Source organism: Zophobas morio, unplaced genomic scaffold (assembly GCF_036711695.1).
Source record: "Zophobas morio isolate AGI-343-1 ecotype UQ-CSIRO unplaced genomic scaffold, CSIRO_AGI_Zmor_V1 ptg000108l, whole genome shotgun sequence".
NCBI classification, from domain to species: Eukaryota; Metazoa; Arthropoda; class Insecta; order Coleoptera; family Tenebrionidae; genus Zophobas; species Zophobas morio.
In genome coordinates this window covers 456,272-474,794 of record NW_026972213.1, presented here as the reverse complement: position 1 = coordinate 474,794, position 18,523 = coordinate 456,272, and the positions used below count along the sequence as shown (strand labels likewise).

General features: G+C 33.7%; 1 protein-coding gene across 6 annotated transcripts in view; it reads right to left on the bottom strand.

Annotated features, from left to right (window-relative positions):
* LOC135144640 (inaD-like protein) overlaps window positions 1-18,523 on the bottom strand; it is a 501,533-nt gene that overhangs the window by 230,300 nt on the left and 252,710 nt on the right. For all 6 annotated transcript variants that reach the window (XR_010283205.1, XR_010283206.1, XR_010283204.1 and 3 more), the window contains exons 13-20: window positions 13,391-13,630; window positions 10,738-11,783; window positions 10,399-10,567; window positions 10,247-10,345; window positions 10,067-10,192; window positions 9,906-10,013; window positions 9,590-9,850; window positions 9,199-9,289 (exon numbers count right to left, since the gene is read on the bottom strand). Coding sequence is in view for 3 of the 6 variants with exons in the window: in XM_064076688.1 (XP_063932758.1) it covers window positions 9,199-9,289; window positions 9,590-9,850; window positions 9,906-10,013; window positions 10,067-10,192; window positions 10,247-10,345; window positions 10,399-10,567; window positions 10,738-11,783; window positions 13,391-13,630 (2,140 nt within the window). In the remaining 3 variants the exon portion in view is untranslated. The remainder of the gene's footprint in view (window positions 1-9,198; window positions 9,290-9,589; window positions 9,851-9,905; window positions 10,014-10,066; window positions 10,193-10,246; window positions 10,346-10,398; window positions 10,568-10,737; window positions 11,784-13,390; window positions 13,631-18,523) is intronic.

Genomic DNA, 18,523 nt, shown 5'->3' with positions numbered 1-18,523 from the left:
TTAAATTTGTTTTAGCGGCCTTTATGTCAAAAATGAGGCAAGGATGAGAAAGCACGCCGCGACGGGTAGACGGCATGATTTACTGCAAGTTGTTTTCAAGCATATCAAATAAAAAAAATGAGGAAAGGAAAACTGATGGAGCATTCGTTAATTTAATGTTTCTTGAATTAGGTCAAAGCCTAAAAAAGCCGATTTCAGACGTCGCTTCGGAGTGAGTCGGTGTGGAAAAAAATTTTTTGCAACCAACTTTAAAAACATCATGTGTCCACAGTTATGCATCATTGAATTTTCCACTGTTTGAATTTCACATGAAAATTAAAAATCATAAACCAAAATTTGATAACAGAAAACTTTGAACTGATTAAGTGATTACCGTATGTACACCACGTGTTTCTTTTATTTAATACAATTTTAAAGATAAACATATAATTCTTTGAGCAAATTTGTATCATTTTAAAAGGTCACTTATCTGAATAAAAGACATGAGTGTCAATCTTTCAACCTACTAAATTGTCAACAATAAATATGAATTGCTTTTTTATTTTATTGAATAAATTTTTAAGTATTGTTTTTAGAAAATTGATTGTTTTTGATTAAAAAAAATCAGTGTTTCCAAATTCAAAAATACAGAAAAAAGTAATGTCGCTAAATCAAATGTTATAATTTTTCAAAGAAGAGGGATTTGTTGGACTGTACTTCAAGGGCGGGCGAAGTTGTATCGAAAAAACCTTCGGCCAATTTTATTCCCTAAAGCACAACCGAACGTTCATATAGACCCCCTTTTTATACAGATCCGCAGAGTTTTTATTTCACGCAGTCTGGAGAGTCTGGGGAGTTTTATTGAACTACTACTGCATGAAGCTCAACAGCATGCACTTATTAGAAGACAAATAAATCACAGATATGGCATTTTCTTCATTATGGATTCTATAACATCAGTTTATTGTTAGTAGAAATGAAGCATATTCAGTATTGCAGTGTGAAGCCAAAAGTTGGTGAATAAAAAAAATAACTGCAAAAGATTATGCTTCTACTGTCTATAATTAAAAATGTAGCTAAGAGATATTCAGTAAAAGTGTTTGTGAGTCAAAAAAAATATTTAAAAAGAATCTATTTTTTGTCGTTATCATAACAGTTTATCCTAGACGGGCAACAAAATGCATTTTATCAAAGCTAAAGAACTCGACATAATATCACAAGACAGAGAATTCCTGGAATAAGGAAAAATGCTTTGCGTTGGCGATGTCTTTACATATGGGAAGTTGCTTCCAAGCTGTCGAGTATGAAGATAAATTTACCATTTTATTGGTTTTAGCTTGCATGTTGCACGTACTACATTCGCCAACTTCAAAATAAATCACTAATTTATCGGTTTTAAGATGCATGTTGTATATGTTATGCACCAACTCTACAGTCAATAATTATGTACGTGAAAGAATGAGTGGTTTTGTTCATTTATACAAAAAAATCCAGCAGAAGACACTATCAATGATTACAGTGGTATAGGTTTCAGTGTAAAGTGCCGTATGAATAGTGTGATACAAAAATACATAGAGAATAATTTGTGAAAAACATTTTGGGTACACCTTCAAATTCGTTTCAGGCAGCGGCTGCAAAACGTCAGAAGAAAAAGCAAATAACTATATTAATGAAGGTTTGAGCTAATACCCGATAAACCCCATAAAAAACACGCACATCATTTGATAGTAAGGTGTATAAGATTCAGTTTAGATGAATTCAACCTTAATAAAATGAAATTGTTCAACACCAGCTAATAATTAATAGACTTATAGAAAAAAATGTTTCATCTTTCTGAATAATGACTATCATAATTATTCATATATTCATACCTACACCATTACTGTTAATACGGTAATTTATTTATTTTAGTACTGAAAATATGGGTTATCAAAAAACTATTAAATAATGATTTGGATGATTCAGTGCTCTAACATTACGGTGAGTCACGTTAGTTGATTTTTGCTGTTTTGTTTCCACTCTAGCATTCTGTGAGTCAGTCATTAACACAAGATTTTAGCGATAAGAAATTACTATATCTCATCACAGTCGATGTCAGGAAAGTGAATATAATAATAATAATGGTTTATTAACGGAAAACTCCAATTACATAAGAAAAGACATATAAATAAATTATTAAATATCTCAATTTATACCTAAAAAAATTTAAATAAATAAATAAATAAATAAACTGCTGAATGGATTTCAAGCATTTTTGCAAAATTGTTACCTAATTGTGATTGGACGATAATTTGTTATGTCACTTGTGCTATTTTTCTTGTGGCCAGGTATAATACCTGATAATTTCCACTTTTTTGGAAACATAGATGTTCTTAATATCAAATTAAAAATAACAGACAACGGTTCACATAAAACTGACGCACAATCACGAATGAGAAATGAGGGAATAGCATCTGGACCAGCTGTTAAAGTTGGTTTAAGTTTTTTAATCGAATTGCAAATTTCTCTGGAATCAACATTTTTAATATATAAGCTGTTTTTATTTAGACTACTTAAGTTTTCCTGTTACTACGAGGTAAGCGCCAAATATTCTCGGCCTAACAAAGAAAGAGACCTGATGGAAAAAAATTAAATATTTATATTTCAACATAGTCTCTGTTAACTTCAATACATTCAAAACTACGTTCTAATAACAGCTCTATCCGTTTAAAAAAAATTATTTGAATCTTTATCACTAAAATGATGTAGTACTGCCGTTTGCACTTCTTTATCCGTCCCAAACGTTTTCCCTGCAAGTCGTTTTTTAACTTAGAGAACAGTTAATAATCGTTCGAAGCTAAGTCAGTACTGTAGGGTGGGTGCTCAAGTTACTCGAAGTCACAGGCCCCTATAGCAGCTTGAGAAAGACATGCGGTATGAACGGGCGCATTGTCATGAAGCAATCGAACGCCTCTTGCTAATTTTCTCGGCCTTTTTTCCCAAATACGTTCTCCTAATTTATGCAATAAGTAACCATAATATGTAGCGTTGACAGTGGTATTTCATCCTTTAAAATTAATCAACAACATGCCTTTACAGTCCCAAAAAATTGTGGCCATGATTTTTTTGGAAGATTGCTTCGTCTTCAAGGGTTTCTTACCCCATGCGAAATAACTGTAATCATTTTTTTTAGTAAAATGTGAAGGACAAGCTTCAGCAAACACAAAAACCATCCTGCCCTTAATACCCTTTAGAGCAATTCCATCTTTTGCTAAGAATTTTATTGCCGTTCGATTTTCAATTTTAAACAGGCATGATGAGTCCATAATTTTTCAAAGATTACTCCTCAAATGTATCAAAACTAATGGGCAGTAGGGCTTGAAATTTTACACACATACTGCGGGGACCCTCTAGTCTTCTATGAGTTGTACAAATTTCCCGATGAGCAATCGCAAATATATCAGGCCGAGAATATTTGGCGCTTACCTCGTATCTTTTTTGAATAATTTAACAAACGATTCAGCAAAGGCATTGACTATAGCTTCTGGTGAGGTTAAATCGCTGTCATTTCGTTTTGTTTTTAATAAAAGTCCAAAATTGTTTTGGATTTATTTTTATTTCTTCTGTAATACTCGTACGTCGTAAATAATTTTTATGAGCATTTCTAATTAAAATTTTTACTTTACTGCGGTGCATTTTAAATATTTCAAAAGATTCAAGTGATTTATCATTTTTGTACTTTATCCAAGTTTTGTGTTTTTGTTTAAGATTAATTATTATTTCTTTGTTAAATCATTCTGGGTAATTTCTGGTTGGCTGCTTTTTCTTGGGCACAAAAGAATTGAAGATTTTATACAACTTGTCATAAAGTAATTCAACAGCCCTGTTCACACAATTATGAAATTTAGAAAGCAAAAGTCAGTTTCTGCTATGTTGTGATATAAGGATGGAAAATCAGCCTTTTTCAAATTAAATTCGCCACCATTCTTGGTGCGAATGTGTGCTAACTTATTTTTTACATTTTTTACAGTAATCTCTAAGGCAGGATGATGCACATCTTCTGAAGTTAGTATTTCTTCTGAGTGGATTACCGAGCGTTCGACATCGCATAATACTAAATCTAAGAATCGCGCATCTAAATTGGGGACATTTTTTTTCTGAGAAAGCCAAAAGAAATTACAAAAGTTGTCACAAGCGTTATAAATATTTGACGAAACAGTATTTCTTGAATAACAATTAAGGAATTCAGGTATATTAAAATCACCTAATACAAGCAGGTTCGAGTTAAAGTTAATATTAAGAGACATTAAGCATTCAAAAAGAGAAAAATAATCATGGACACCACAAGAAGGATGAATATATAAGACAATAACAGAAAGAAATTTATACCCCAATCTTATTTTTGCTGTTAATATGTCTATTAGTTTCAGGTCCGTAAATTGACGACAAAGTTGCACTGGATCTATCACTGTTATTTATACCTCTTTCTGAGCTGCAATAAGCACACCTCCACCTCTTCGCATTGATGTTACGCTAAAGTCACGATCTGTTCTGAAAACGTTGAACACTTATTTGTATTAAACTACTCACCACTGAAGGAGCTTGAGTTTAGCCAAGTTTCTGTCAAAATTAATATATCAAAGTGAGACATCGTACTAGAGTTTATGAGGATCTCTGAGGCCTTTGTATTCATACCTCTAACATTTTGGTAATATATGTGGACATTTTGAGTACTACTATTATTAATGGACGAAATAGTTAAAATGAGAGTTATTACGTGGGACCTCATAAGGGCTGGATAATTGCTATTTAACAGATAATATGCTTGACTCGAAATCAGATTGGGCTTTTTGATAAGCATGGCATTTACTGAAATCCTATACTGTATGATTAACGCTAAGATTAGTTTGTATTTAAAAATGTACAGTTCACGCACTGTAACACCTCATTCTTTGTTTATATTAATGATGGTAGCCACAACACTGGTAACACAATTTTATATTAATGGCGTCATAAACAATACAATCATCGTAGGCAACAATGAGGTAGCCATTTTTTATTATATTGTTATCTATATGTAGCAATATTTACTTCTATGGTTGCCTGAAATCGTTTATTGTCTTTTCTTAAGAGTACTATTTTCTCAACTTTGCAATAAGGTTCTCCTACAAACAGATATCCAGATATCTGTTTTGGTGTATGATGTAATCAGATGGATCATCAGTTGTGATTTCTTTATCAGTTATTCCTGCAACTTTAATTCGGGGATTTTTTCACCCAGAATATCTTTAGCGACTTTTGCAATTTTTTCAGTGTCCAGGTTTTTATCACAGCGGATAATTAGGCTTCCATTACGGGCAGTTTTAGTATTTCTTATAGAAACACCAGTTTTTACTGGATCAACGTTGCGTAATATTTCCGATTTAGTTGTGACTACACTTTGCGATTGATCTTTAGGTTGAAATATGATAGATGTTGTTTGTTTGGCAGCACTGGCATAAGTAACGGTCTCATCGTTTTTTATGGATTCATAATTCTTCTTAAAGGATATATGCAGAGAAATTAGTTGTCGCCGAAGGAATCTTAAATATAGATAGGTTAAGTGTAGATCGGCTGTCAACTGCCGGGACGACGAAGGACAACTTAGCTAACAAATCTGGATTGTCAATATAGCCATTAATAATCCCATGAAGGACGCATGAATTATTTTATTAATTTATTCATAATCCATTGGTAATCACCTTTATTGTGCCTACGGCCTAGTTTATACTCTAAAGTGCGGAAAAACCTTTTTTGCACTTTTTCCAACAGTTCCGAATCAACATAGTAAACTGGAAGCCAAATGGAGGAACAATACTCCAGATAAGAGCGGACCAAAGAACAAAAAAGAGTCTTTAGGGCCACTGGAGAAAGATCTTTACAATTACGCCAAATGAGCCCCACATTTGCAAATATTTTTTGAAAATATGTGAATAATGACAATGAGATTTGAAAGAAAGAGCCCAGTCAAATGTTTAATTTTTCAAATACGAGACACGGAGTGATTATTTAATTGATAGTCGAACAGAATAAAAGGTTTCGCATTACAAAGTGAAATTATGTAATATTTTTTTAAATTTAAAGGTAGCCAATTTTTATCACACAAATCAATTAAAGAATCTAAATCAAGTTGAAATTTTTCGGCTTCAAAAGTAAAACGTACCTATGTTTGTATTGATGAGGCTGATACGTGTTTAAACTCCATATTAATTTTAATAATAATATATATACAAATATATTATTTAAACTCTAAAAGTTTTTTCATTATTATTAAAATTAAAACGTACCTATATTTTTAAAAAGTTTCATCAACATAAAAAATATAATTACAATGACGAAAACGACTAGTCGAATCGTTAATGAATAATAAGAAAAGTATAGGACCACAACGTGTACCTTGCGGTACACCAGAAGAAACATCAAAATGATCTGAAATGTATTTACAAATGCGGACCTGTTGTTTTCTGTCAGTAAGAAAGGAGGCTAGCCAACTATTGTCAAATTTTTAAACCCTAATTTTTGCAATTTCAGAATTAATAATCTATGGTTAACACGATCAAAGGCTTTAGCGAAGTTCGTATAAATAGGAACAACTTAAGATCGACTACTGATAGATTCATTATTTAAGAAAAGAACAATATTCTAGGAGTAATAAATTAGTATCTAGAGAGATTATTAATGAAGATATCCTCTGCAGTTGATAAGTTACAATACTGTCTAGAAATTTGGGAATTACTGATTGATTGCAGACTTCTCTATAGTTATCAATTCGCTGTCGCTGTCCAGATTTAAAGACCGAAATAATATAACTGTTGTTCCATGCATGAGGGAAAATAAAATACCCAAATTTACAGAAGTTTTAAACAAAATAAACAATGGCGGCGAAAGAGTATAATTGCAATTCTTTAAAATGGCGCTAAGAATTCTATCAGGTCCACTATTGCAACACAGATACAAAGCAAAAATATAACCAAAAACAATTGAAAGAGTAACGCTTAAACTATTGTCATTCACTTACGAAGGTACTGCATAAAAAAATTCTTGAATCATCCTTCCCATAAACTGAAGAAAAATACTTCGCAAAATGGTCAGCTATTTGTGTTCCTCCTTTAGCAAGTTCTGAATTTAGACACATCTCATTAGCTATCATATCATTGTTTTTCTTGTCTCGAATGAATTTCCGGAAAAATTTTGGGTTGTTAGAAATACTCAAGTTAATTTTAGAAATGTAGGCTTAATACAGTTGTCTACTCAACTCTCTGCAACCAGATCTTAAATTTTTAAAGTGCAGGTAATCCTCCAACTTTCCAGATTTCTTATAATGGTAATGCGCGGACTTTTTCATTACACATAAATCTTTCATTTTCTTGGTAAATCATTTGGGGATTGTTCGAGCACTATTTATTACTATCGTGAATAGAATATACAGCGTGTTATTGAAAGGTAGGTACAAAATAAAATCGGCAATTGGTCTCGAAGTATGGGTGCTAAAAGTAAAAAAAAGTTCAGGTAAAAGTGTTGTCCTTTTAGAGATAAAAATTATTAAAATTTATGTCCAAATTGGTTGTACGCCTCTGATAAAAAGATCATCTTTCGTTTCTACAGCAACATTTAGTCTTGACAAAAGTTTTATTGTTACAGTTGCTAGGATTTACGAAAATAAATAAGTTTTACCTATTTATCCCTCAGTAGCGTTTAAAAAGGTTGGATAAGGGTTAATTTTCCCCTTATAATTTTGATAACACAAAATAAGTTTTTCAGACTTCTTAGACTTCGCGAACAACTGTCAATTTTGTTGTACGTACCTTTCAATAACACCCTGTACAATTCGAAACCATCAAAGATAATGTCATAATATACAGATAGGTACCATTTTGTTTATGGTAAGACCATACCATATGGAATCCCAACATACAGAAGCATAAAAATTATTTAAAAGATTGTAAATAATTACCTTTAGCAAATTCAAAACATCAAGTCTGAGAGTGCACTGGAAAAAGAGACGTAGATGGCACGCAGCATTCATAAGTATGGAAAATGATGAACTGACGCAGGAAATATAGGATCAATAATGGCAATACTAATATCCAAATTAACAATTTGGTAAAAACAAGATCTAGAATGATATTTCTACTGTTTGGGAACTTGTTCAGTTGTTCTAAGGTCATAAAAGCGGTAGTCTAAGAAACTACATTCTAATAATAATCACGAAAACCAGGAAGTGCACGGTTTTGAATGTTGTCTAAATCTCACTGGGGTAAATTAAGATCACCCGCAATAATATAAGAAGACTCCGTAAATTTTTCGAAAGTAGATTCCAGCAATAATCCTCAAACATATTTAATGGAGACGCCGAAGGTATATACACGAGTTTTTGGGCTCAACGTTTCGCACACTTTCGTAAGTGGCATCTTCAGGAGCAGGGCAAAAGAGCACGGTAACTCAGAATGTCAACCATACCAGAGGCGAAACTCTCGTTCAACAAGAAGATGCCGCTTACGAAAGTGTGCGAAACGTTGAGCCCAAAAACTCAATTTACACGGTTCCAACCCGTAAAACGATCATGTATTGATTCCGACCGTGAAAGCCTCCGAAATTAGTTGACAATTATTAATATTATTGTTTTATGACGTGAAAAATAAAATATCCGGGTTAATTCTATAAAGAATCTCTTTCTTTGTTCCAACCTCAGGTTAAAAATAAATCAGGCGACTATTATTATAAAAAACGACTCAAGATTGTGCCGCAGCTCATATCTATAGTTAACATACATTACAGAATAAACCCTGTTGGTAAAATGATTCAGTTTATAATTAGCTAATATTCTTGGACCGTATACGTAAAATTCCTCGTTATAATATAAGTAATTCGCAGGACTTCGTCTCTCATTAAACCAAATCTAATTTTGTTCAAATTAATTACAAACGACAATATGCCACCGCTCTTTGCAAATACTATTAACACGTCAACCTAATAATAATGTTTCAATTAATTGGCCGTATCGAAACCAGCAGGACACCCGACCAGTTAAACTTATTGAAATCGAACTAGCAATCAGCAACGTCCATTAAGGTTTAATTATTAGGTACCACATTGATTTGGTTTTCAATTTAACGCCATTGTGGTACACCAAAGCAAAACGGTTATATTTAGAATTTTAGGTTATTAATATCGCAAAAAGATAATAAAAGAAAAACTCACTCGTGGTGTAACCAAACTCGTCGTCTTCCTCCGGATCCGCGGCAATTTCATCTTTACTTCTTTTGAGATTTCCAGCGCTGGCCCGCTCGATCTAGAAAAAAGCAAGGTAATCAAAGTAACGATTAATTTATTAGTTTAATGAAAGCATCCTTACATTTAACAAATAGCTGAAATGGGTTTATAAATTTCTAATTGAAGAAAAAGTTTTAAGAACACACCAAGTTTACTAAAACTTGCATATAATAAAATCATCAAAATAAAATTCATGTGGAGTAAATGTGAAGAGATATTTTTGGCGTCCATTAAAAATACACAATTGTTGCACTCAAAAAAAAGTCCAAACAGGTCCAGTTTTTTAATTTTTTCTTCCGGAATAAAATAAACTCTATACCTGTTGTCCCTTCGGCGTAACCGTCCTCCCTTCCATTTCCCGGACGTCCATTTCTTCGTCTTCTTCACTTTCTTCGAGAGATTCATCCTTCACGGGAACACTCTGACTAACGGGTATAATTGGAGACTCCGGAGCTATCGGCTTGAGGTTAGCAACAACATTAACTGGTGATGATTTGTTAGAGGTATTATTGAGTTCACTACTCTTTTCATTTTTGATTTCAGTAAGTTTTTTTGTTTCCTCCTCGTCTGATATTGTAATCTATAACAGGTACATATAGTAGGTATGAAGTGAAAACATATTTGGGTATACTTACGATTGGAGGAGGTATTTCTATTGGAGCTTTTTCACTAACTGGCGAAGGGAATGGAGATGGACAAAGATTTTCATTACTTTTGTAAGATTCGGCATCGTTTTCATTGTTCTAACGTTAGATATATTAAAATTTGCTGAATCAAATTAACAGATTATGCTTACCCAGGGTATTAGGGATTGTATAACAAAAGTTACAGGATTTTCGGCATTTCTGATTGCTTCCACGGCTTTTTCGTGACTTTCTTGTCGCAAGTCGATGCCACTTACTTCCAAAATCCTGTCTCCAGTCTGCAAAAGTAATATTTTAAGATACTGACTTATGAATACAAATTGTTAACGAACTTTAAACAATCCCAATTTTCCTGCAGGACTGTCTGGTACAACATGTTTGATGAAAATACCCAGAATTTTGTCAGATGAATCAGTGGAATGGATGTCCACCTACGACAACAATTTTAAGCAATTTTTCAAAGAATAATAACTAAATTACTTACCTTGCCGCCCACGATACTAATTCCTAAACTGGTATTCGGTTCCCTGTACACTTTAACCGTGTGTGTGGAGCCCCAGTGTTTTTGCAACATATCGCTAACGTGATTCCCCTTCAGAGTACCATAATCACTATCAATCGGCCTTATTACCGTCATTGGTAGCGTTCCTTCACTGAAATTATTACTTAAACTCACTATTATGTCCTAACAAGGAGACAAAGCAGCAAAAGACGCCGATTTCTTTAACCGACTTAACGCAACTACAACGGCAATCTAATTAAGTTAGTAGGTTAACGCGATTTGAATCCCTTGAAAGGTTTCGGTAAAAATAATTATGCCAACCTGTCTTCCGCGCCTAGATAGCCTGGTGGAATATCGGACTTCCTACGGCTGCGATCGGGTCCTGGATCATAAGTGAGGGTCACAAAGGAACTGTCCATGATATTAGGGGCTGACCTGCTTTTGAAAGGGAGAAAAATCTCATTAAAAATTAAGTCGTCGCTCATCTCCTCTTTTTTCTTTTCTTGAGTGTAGATCTTGTACGACTCCAGACAATCTTTGTAATCGTTGTAATACTCCCTCAGTCTGTAAGTCAGCTTTCTGGGTGTCATGTCGCACACTTTGTCCAACACGTTGGGCTCGCTGTAACTTTTAGGTACTACTTCCTGGTTTTCGTCTGGCGGGTACTGAACCAGAAAAAACTCGTCGGGCCCTAAGCAGTCGCTTTGGTCGTACGACTTGGGTTCTTCGTCCGACCTTGTGTCTAAGTAGATGTGATTGGTGCATTGCTCCAAAGTTAAGCATGGTTCGGAAGTGGCATTAATTACGGTGGCTGCCTCAGAATCGGTGGCGTAACTTCCTGATATGTTCGCTTTGGAGTTTGTTGGTGTTACTTCTTCTTCTAGTTGTTCGTTATTGTTTTTCGGCACTTCCTCCGACAAGGATTCGTCTACGCACGTTTCGTAGCCATCTTGGTTGGAGGAATGCGTACCTTTATCGCTCTGTGTTAAGCTATCGGTCTTATTTAGTCCTTTATTATCGATGATAGTCTTCAACGGAGTACTGCTACTCAAGTTTTTATTATCACACTCGATCTTATTGTTTAAATGGTCGTTTGTACTTTTGTAACTTATGTCTAAATCACTGTCACCTATGCTATCTTTTTTTTCAACTCTTAATAAATTATTGTTATCTAAAATATCCTTATTTACGATTTGTTGAGCATTGGTTATAGTCTGGCCCAGATCTTCTATCTGAGATGTGCTAGCCGAACGGTTAAACGAAGAGTTATCTTCGTCTATGCATATGTGTACCACTTCTAAACATTCTTGATACTCTTCAATACATTCCTGAAAATCCTCCAAGCAAGTTTGGTCATCCTCGGTGTCCTGAAAAATAGAAGACACTATGATAAAAAACACGTGCTGAGTTATCATTATATTATTTTTAAAAGTAGTTTATCGATTAAAATAATGTTTTAACTTCGTAAATCCTCTAGGCTGGATTTCCATACCTACCTGAAGGAAATATCACTTATTTTTTTATTATTGTAATTAATTCAGTTTGTGCTGTCAACTAAGTAAAAAAACTAATTGTATAACTAAGTACTACATCTAACTGGAAGTTATAGACTGTTCTGTGCATCAGTTTGTTTCATTTATACTTCACTCGATAAAAAAAGATCCTCTAACATACACAGTACAAATTTTTCTCTTTTAAGATCATAACTTTCCATTGATCTCAACTAAGTGAGATTATGATATAAGTAGCGTCGAGAGTCTTAATGCGTGCCTTTGAGGGACATTTAATTCAAAATATGTAACAAGAATCCAAATTGTCATTAAAAATAAACAGCAATCATCTCACAGCTCTGAGCAACAAAAAAAATGACTCTTAAATGTCAATTTGTTCTTGATTTTTTTACCAAACTTTTTCTACATCTTTTACGAACACACTGTATCTAGTTAATCGGTAAAAAACTTTCATTTTCATAATAAACGTGCATTTAGTTAATTAAAAACGATTTTCAAAAACAATTAAAGAAAACTTCAATTCTCGCTCCTTTACAGGCTTCTCATTGGTGAAAATAACAAACTGTAATGTACACGATATTTCGTTTGAAAACTACTATTTGCGTGCATATATAACTGTACAAAAACGTATCTTCTGTTTTTTCGGAAATGAGTACAATGTTTAATTTAAAACACCATTTTGAGGGTAAGTCGTAAATTTTGTGGCTTCCGCTGCCCAGGATGATATATTATATACATAAGCTGTAACATTTTTACAGTTGTTTTGAAACAAAGTAATGAGAAGTAAATATATGTGGATTTTTTGGTCGCAAATTAAAATTAGCTATTAATAAAATTTTATTAAGTACATTTTGATATACCTTATTCTTGTTTTGTTATCCTCTTTCGTTAAGCCAATATGAAATATATAATTTATTTATAAAAGTGGAAAGAGTATGTTACGTGCTCCTATATTTAAAAAAATGATTGTAGAATTTGTTAAGTATAAAAATTCTATTTCAAGAATTTTGTATATATATGTATGTATATTTGTTAATGTTTAATATCGTGTTTTAGTTTTTGTTACCAAAGTGTGTTACAAAATTACTCTTCGGTCGTTGTTTTAAACAAATATATTTCATAAATATAATCTATTATCACAATAACAGCACAACTAATGTGTTTGTGGGTTTGTGGGAATCCCATTGATATGTATGACACTGACATCGACAACGATTACAATAAATACGTCGAGACGGGATCATTAGTCCATTTTTAGTTCTGCAACGAAAAATTAGTTAAATGAAAGTCTGAGATATCCAACCTAACTTACCACAACCAAGAACTCCAGTTCTTCCGACCATTCTTGTAAAATTTTCCGTATGAACTAAAAACAATCGTCCATTAGAGTCTTTGAGATTCCCTCAAACACACAGACATACACATTACGTTTCTAGATGTGTTCGACCTGAAAGAAGTCTTACCTGACTCGTGTGCGAGACGGCATCGTTGGCTGTCAGAGGTTTGGCTACGGCGATCCGCACGGGCCCCTTGTGGGCCCCTTTCAGCACTTGTACGGCCCTGTCTAAAGTGGCGTGTTCTAGATTGATGTCGTTGACAGATAGAAGTCTATCGCCCGGAATCAGTCTACCATCTAGTTGGGCAACGCCTCCAGGTACTAGAGAACGAATGACTATCACAGTTTCTTGGGGGTTCAAAGGGTCCTAAAAAGCGCCATTAGTACATAGAGGCTAAAATGTGAGACTCGAAATTATCGCCTACTAAAATTTGCTGTTAGCATTTGTCAAAACCGGTAGTGTTTGTTCTATAACTGCATAGTTTGAAATTACGAGCAACCATTACACTGCAATTTACATGATTATTCAAAAATTTCATATTTTCGTAGGAACATTTTGCATTTGACATTTGAATTTCTATAATTAGGTCAACAACAGAACTACTGCTAGAAATAAAATCTGTGTCGCGTGGTATGCACACATGACCTAAGAATGCTGAGTATGAGACAATGGAGATGCCTTGACGGGATAATTTCAACTCATTTATTGAGACGGTGGCAACAATTCTAAAAATAAAAATTCTAGAAATTTTGACTGCCCTGACCATCATTTTGGTTTAAGTGTTACCTACTCTTTCAAATGTTTGTGAATATATTTCTGCTTTGTATTAGTCTTGCAATAGTGGACCTGATGCAACTCGTTCGCCGCTACTGTTTATTTTGTTTAAAATTTCTTCTAGACAGTATTATATCTTATCAACTGCAGTGGACATCTTTATTAATAATTAATCTCTGGTAAACAGCATAGTTTTCGCAGCAATAGATGTACAATGTCTAATTTATTAGAATATATTATTCTTTTTTTAATGAATCTATCAGCAGTCGATCTCAAGTTGATTCTATTTATACAGACTTCGCTAAAATGTTCGATCGTGTTAACCATAGATTATTAATTCTGAAATAACAAAAATTTGGGTTTAAAGATTTACAATTCCTTGATTAATCTTCTTTCTTATGGACAGAAAACAACAGGTCAATACATTTAAGATCATTTTGATGTTTCTTCTGGTGTACCGCAAGGTACACACTGTGGCCCTATACTTTGCCTATTATTCATTAACGATTTGACTAGTTGTTTTCGTCATTGTAATTATCTTTTTTATGCTGATGATTTGAAATTTTTTAAAAACATACATTTTACTTTGGATGCTGAAAAACTTCATTAGACTCTTTATTTGTTTACTGTGATAAAAATTGGCTATCCTTAAATTTAAAAAGTGTTACATAATTTCATTTTGTAATACGAAATCTTTCACTGAGTTCGACTATCAATTAAATAATCATTCTGTTGCTCGTATTTCGAAATTAAAGATTTGGGGGTAATATTTGACTCTGCTCTTTCCTTCAAATCTCATTACGCGTATATTTTCAAAAAATCTTTGCAAATGTTGGGACTCATATGGCGTAATTGTAAGGATCTGTTCCACTGGCCCAAAAAACTCTTTTTTGTTCTTTGGTGTGATCTCATCTGAAGTATTGTTCCTCCATTTGGCTTCCAATTTACAATGTTGATTCTGAACTGTTGGAAAAAGTGCAAAAAAGGTTTCTCCGCACATTAGAATATACTCGTAAACTCGGCCGTGGGCACAATAAAGGTGATTGAAATGGATTATGAATAAATTTAACATCATAAACACTGAGTGTTCGAAGACAAATTGCTGTTGCTTGCGTTCTTCATGGGACTATTAATGATTATGTTGACAATCCAGATTTGTTGGCTAAGTTGTCGTTCGTCGTCCCGACAATTGACAGCCGATCTAGACGAAACATATCTATATTTAGGATTCTACTAATTTCTTTGGTAATCATCCTTTTAGAAGAATTATGGAGGGTGCTAATGGTTACATCAAACGCAGAGAAGTTTGTTTATTTAGTTCTTCTAAATCGATATTTAAGAATCAAATTACTTTTTATTATCGACATTAAGTTTTGTTGCATGCCAATATCTGTATCAAAGAATACATTCAGCAGTTTATTTTTTATATTATATAGTTATATAAACTTTTTCTTTTTTAATTTTGTATACTTTTTTTTAAATCTGCTTTTCTTATAAGTTAAGTTATTGTTTTTAGCTATTATTTTTATTCTCTTAAGTTCGACCTCAAAGTTATTTTCAGATAAGGGGACAGTCAACAATCTGTGTAACATTGATTGATATGCGGCTAATTTGTAATAATAATTTCAATAATAATAAATAATAATTTCAACGACGAATTCAAAATTTTACCCATAGAAAATAAAGGCGCAAAATTAAACGCGTTAGAATGTCTGGAAATAAATAGGTACAATAAATTAAATACACTAATGAACGACCAAACCGAAATAAACAAATCTCCCTTACTTAACATAAATTTGAAAACACCATTGTTAAATCAGGTATAAATTCAGGAATAGCTCTGTAAAACCCCAGTTTCTCTTCTGCCTGAAGACGATACTGTGTACCGAAACACGTGTAGCAGTGACTACAAATATATTTTTTAAACTCTGAAAGTTTTTTCATTATTATTAAAAAAAAAAAAAAAAATGTCAGTTATTAAAACAATACGAGTGAATTATTAGTAATTACAGCTTTGCAGAATCTTAGCACCATGGCCCATATACGAGTACGTTTATCATACATAGATAAACGAGTTCCCACACTTATTGTACAAAGCTATCGATCATTTCGATCCATACGATCCAGCCTTTTTGGAACTGTGGCGATGAACATAGGCTATTACACTAAACTACACTAGATTTGTTCAACAGGTGCAGTGATCCTGTGAATATCGCATGAACAGCATGCGCTCATCCCATATTGTGTTTATTGAGACAAGAACGGTAGGTTTGTTCTTTACGTAGTTATCAGGCGCTTTTATTATTGTATCTATCTGTTTAGTGATTCTAGTATCGACCCAGACCCAAAGGAGCTCTACTTTCTAAAAGCCTACCTGGATGGTTTCAGGTAGATGACTTTAGGGGTATGGCGTTCTCCCGGGCGAAGATGTCACTGATACAGGTATGTCAGTGCTTAAAAAAGTAGTCGCTTCGTCGCCGAGGAAGTTACTTTTCCCAGATTTCCGAGCAACTTTTTTCTAAAGCCGATTCCATATTCTTATATTATTTTTTTTTATATTTTGCTATTCCCACGATATACATTTTTATATACTGCCCAAAATCTTTCGATCTCACTATAAACAGATTTGACATCTTCGGATAACAAGTCAACAACTTTTCGTGCGTAATGCCATAATATTGATCGATGAAGGGTGTTTTTAGTTATACAAAGGAATAAATAAACATACTGGTTAATTGAGTTTTTTTTATATAAAAGGTTCCGAAACATTACCATCGGCAACAGTAGCTGTCCAAACACGATATTTTTTGCAAAACTTCGCTTTTAGCTTAATTCTTTTGTGATCATTTGCATCAAGATGTAGCGTGAAAATATTCCATTCTCGGCACAGCATTAGGATTTACGAGGACATGAAACTTATCATCTGTCACAAGAACTTTATGGAGAGTTTACTGTGTACATTTCCACAGCCACTCTTTGCACGTCTGTGTTGGTCCTTTACCTAGTCAAGTGGTGAAAATTCTGAAAGAATTTTTCGCTTAATTCGGGATAATGTTGTTTTAGATATTTGGTATTTACGGGTCGACTTTCTTACAGAAATAGAAGGATGTTTGGTAAAAGCGTTTTTACCTTTATTATAGCTCTGCTTGAAAAAGTCTACGTGGATGGTTTCAGATCCTGTAATTATTTTGTTTTGTACTATAAAATAAACTAGCAGTGGCGGAAGTGAGGAGGGATCAAAGTGGGCTATGGCCCAACCAAAAATTTGAAGCCCACCCTGCTGCCCACCCCAATTTTTCTGGGAATACTGGTCTAAATTTTTAACTTGTTTTGTAATAAAATCTCGAAAACATTTTTTTACTCCCCGAAAATGAAGCCGGTGCTCGTAGATGATGTTTACACTCTGAAAACTTGATAACCACCATAAAATTATCGAACTGACATATTATGGCGACGGCGACACGCAGCTTATTATATCTACTAGTCGAAACAAATGCAGTGGTTGAATAGTCAAGTCGGCTTATTTTTATTATTTTAAGAAAAAATACGATTGCACACGTGCGCGCACATTGTTTTGGATTTAAAAATCAGTTTCTTTCGAGATTTAGAACCGCGAAGATCTTAAAAAAGAAACGTAGCATAACTGACTATTTTCCGATACCGTCAGTCAAGGATCAAAAGCGGGAGTCCCCGAAGCCTTCAACCTCAAAAGGTGTACTAAAATACAGATTAAAGATGAGGATAAGGAACGGCATGAAGCTAAAGAGGATGTAACTCTTTTGAGTGATGTGGAAATCGATGAAAGGAACGAAGAAAATGATTTGGAATCTGAAGACGAAATCGATGTATCCGAACCAACATTACCGCACCTTTACCATCTACGTGTCTCAAGGCATCGAGACCAGCTGAGGATTCACAACTACTGTCTGATGGACCTTGTCAACCGACAACCGCACTTAAAGTTTTTCAAAAAAAAACAAAATTTGATACTCGTTTCTGACAATTTAAAGACGAGTGGTACAATTGTTGGCAGTGGTTGGAGTACAGTGCTTTTACCAATTGGCATTAGTTAAAGAAAATAGAACGTACGTAGGAATAATCGAGAATATTTTGCTTTACACAGCTTAGTAAGGAATAGCCCACGGTGGGCATCACGAAAATGAAACTAGCGCTAACAGGGAATTTTTTGGAATTGTTAAATTTGCTTTCGAAATACAATGATCTTGTTAAAAAGAAAATTTCTGGCGAGGAAAACATCAAAACAGCAAAATATACAAGCCCAAAAATTCAAAATGAAATTTTCCAGATTGATATTGTATAAAATAATTTTAAAACAAATTTCGTCCGAGGTCGAAAGAACGTTACGTTTTGCAGTTATGTGCGATGAAACGAAAGATAGTAGTAAAGTAGAACAAATACTTATCTAGATGGTGTCATTTATAAAAGATTTTTGGGTTATCATACCGCAAGCGATTTGGATGCAGT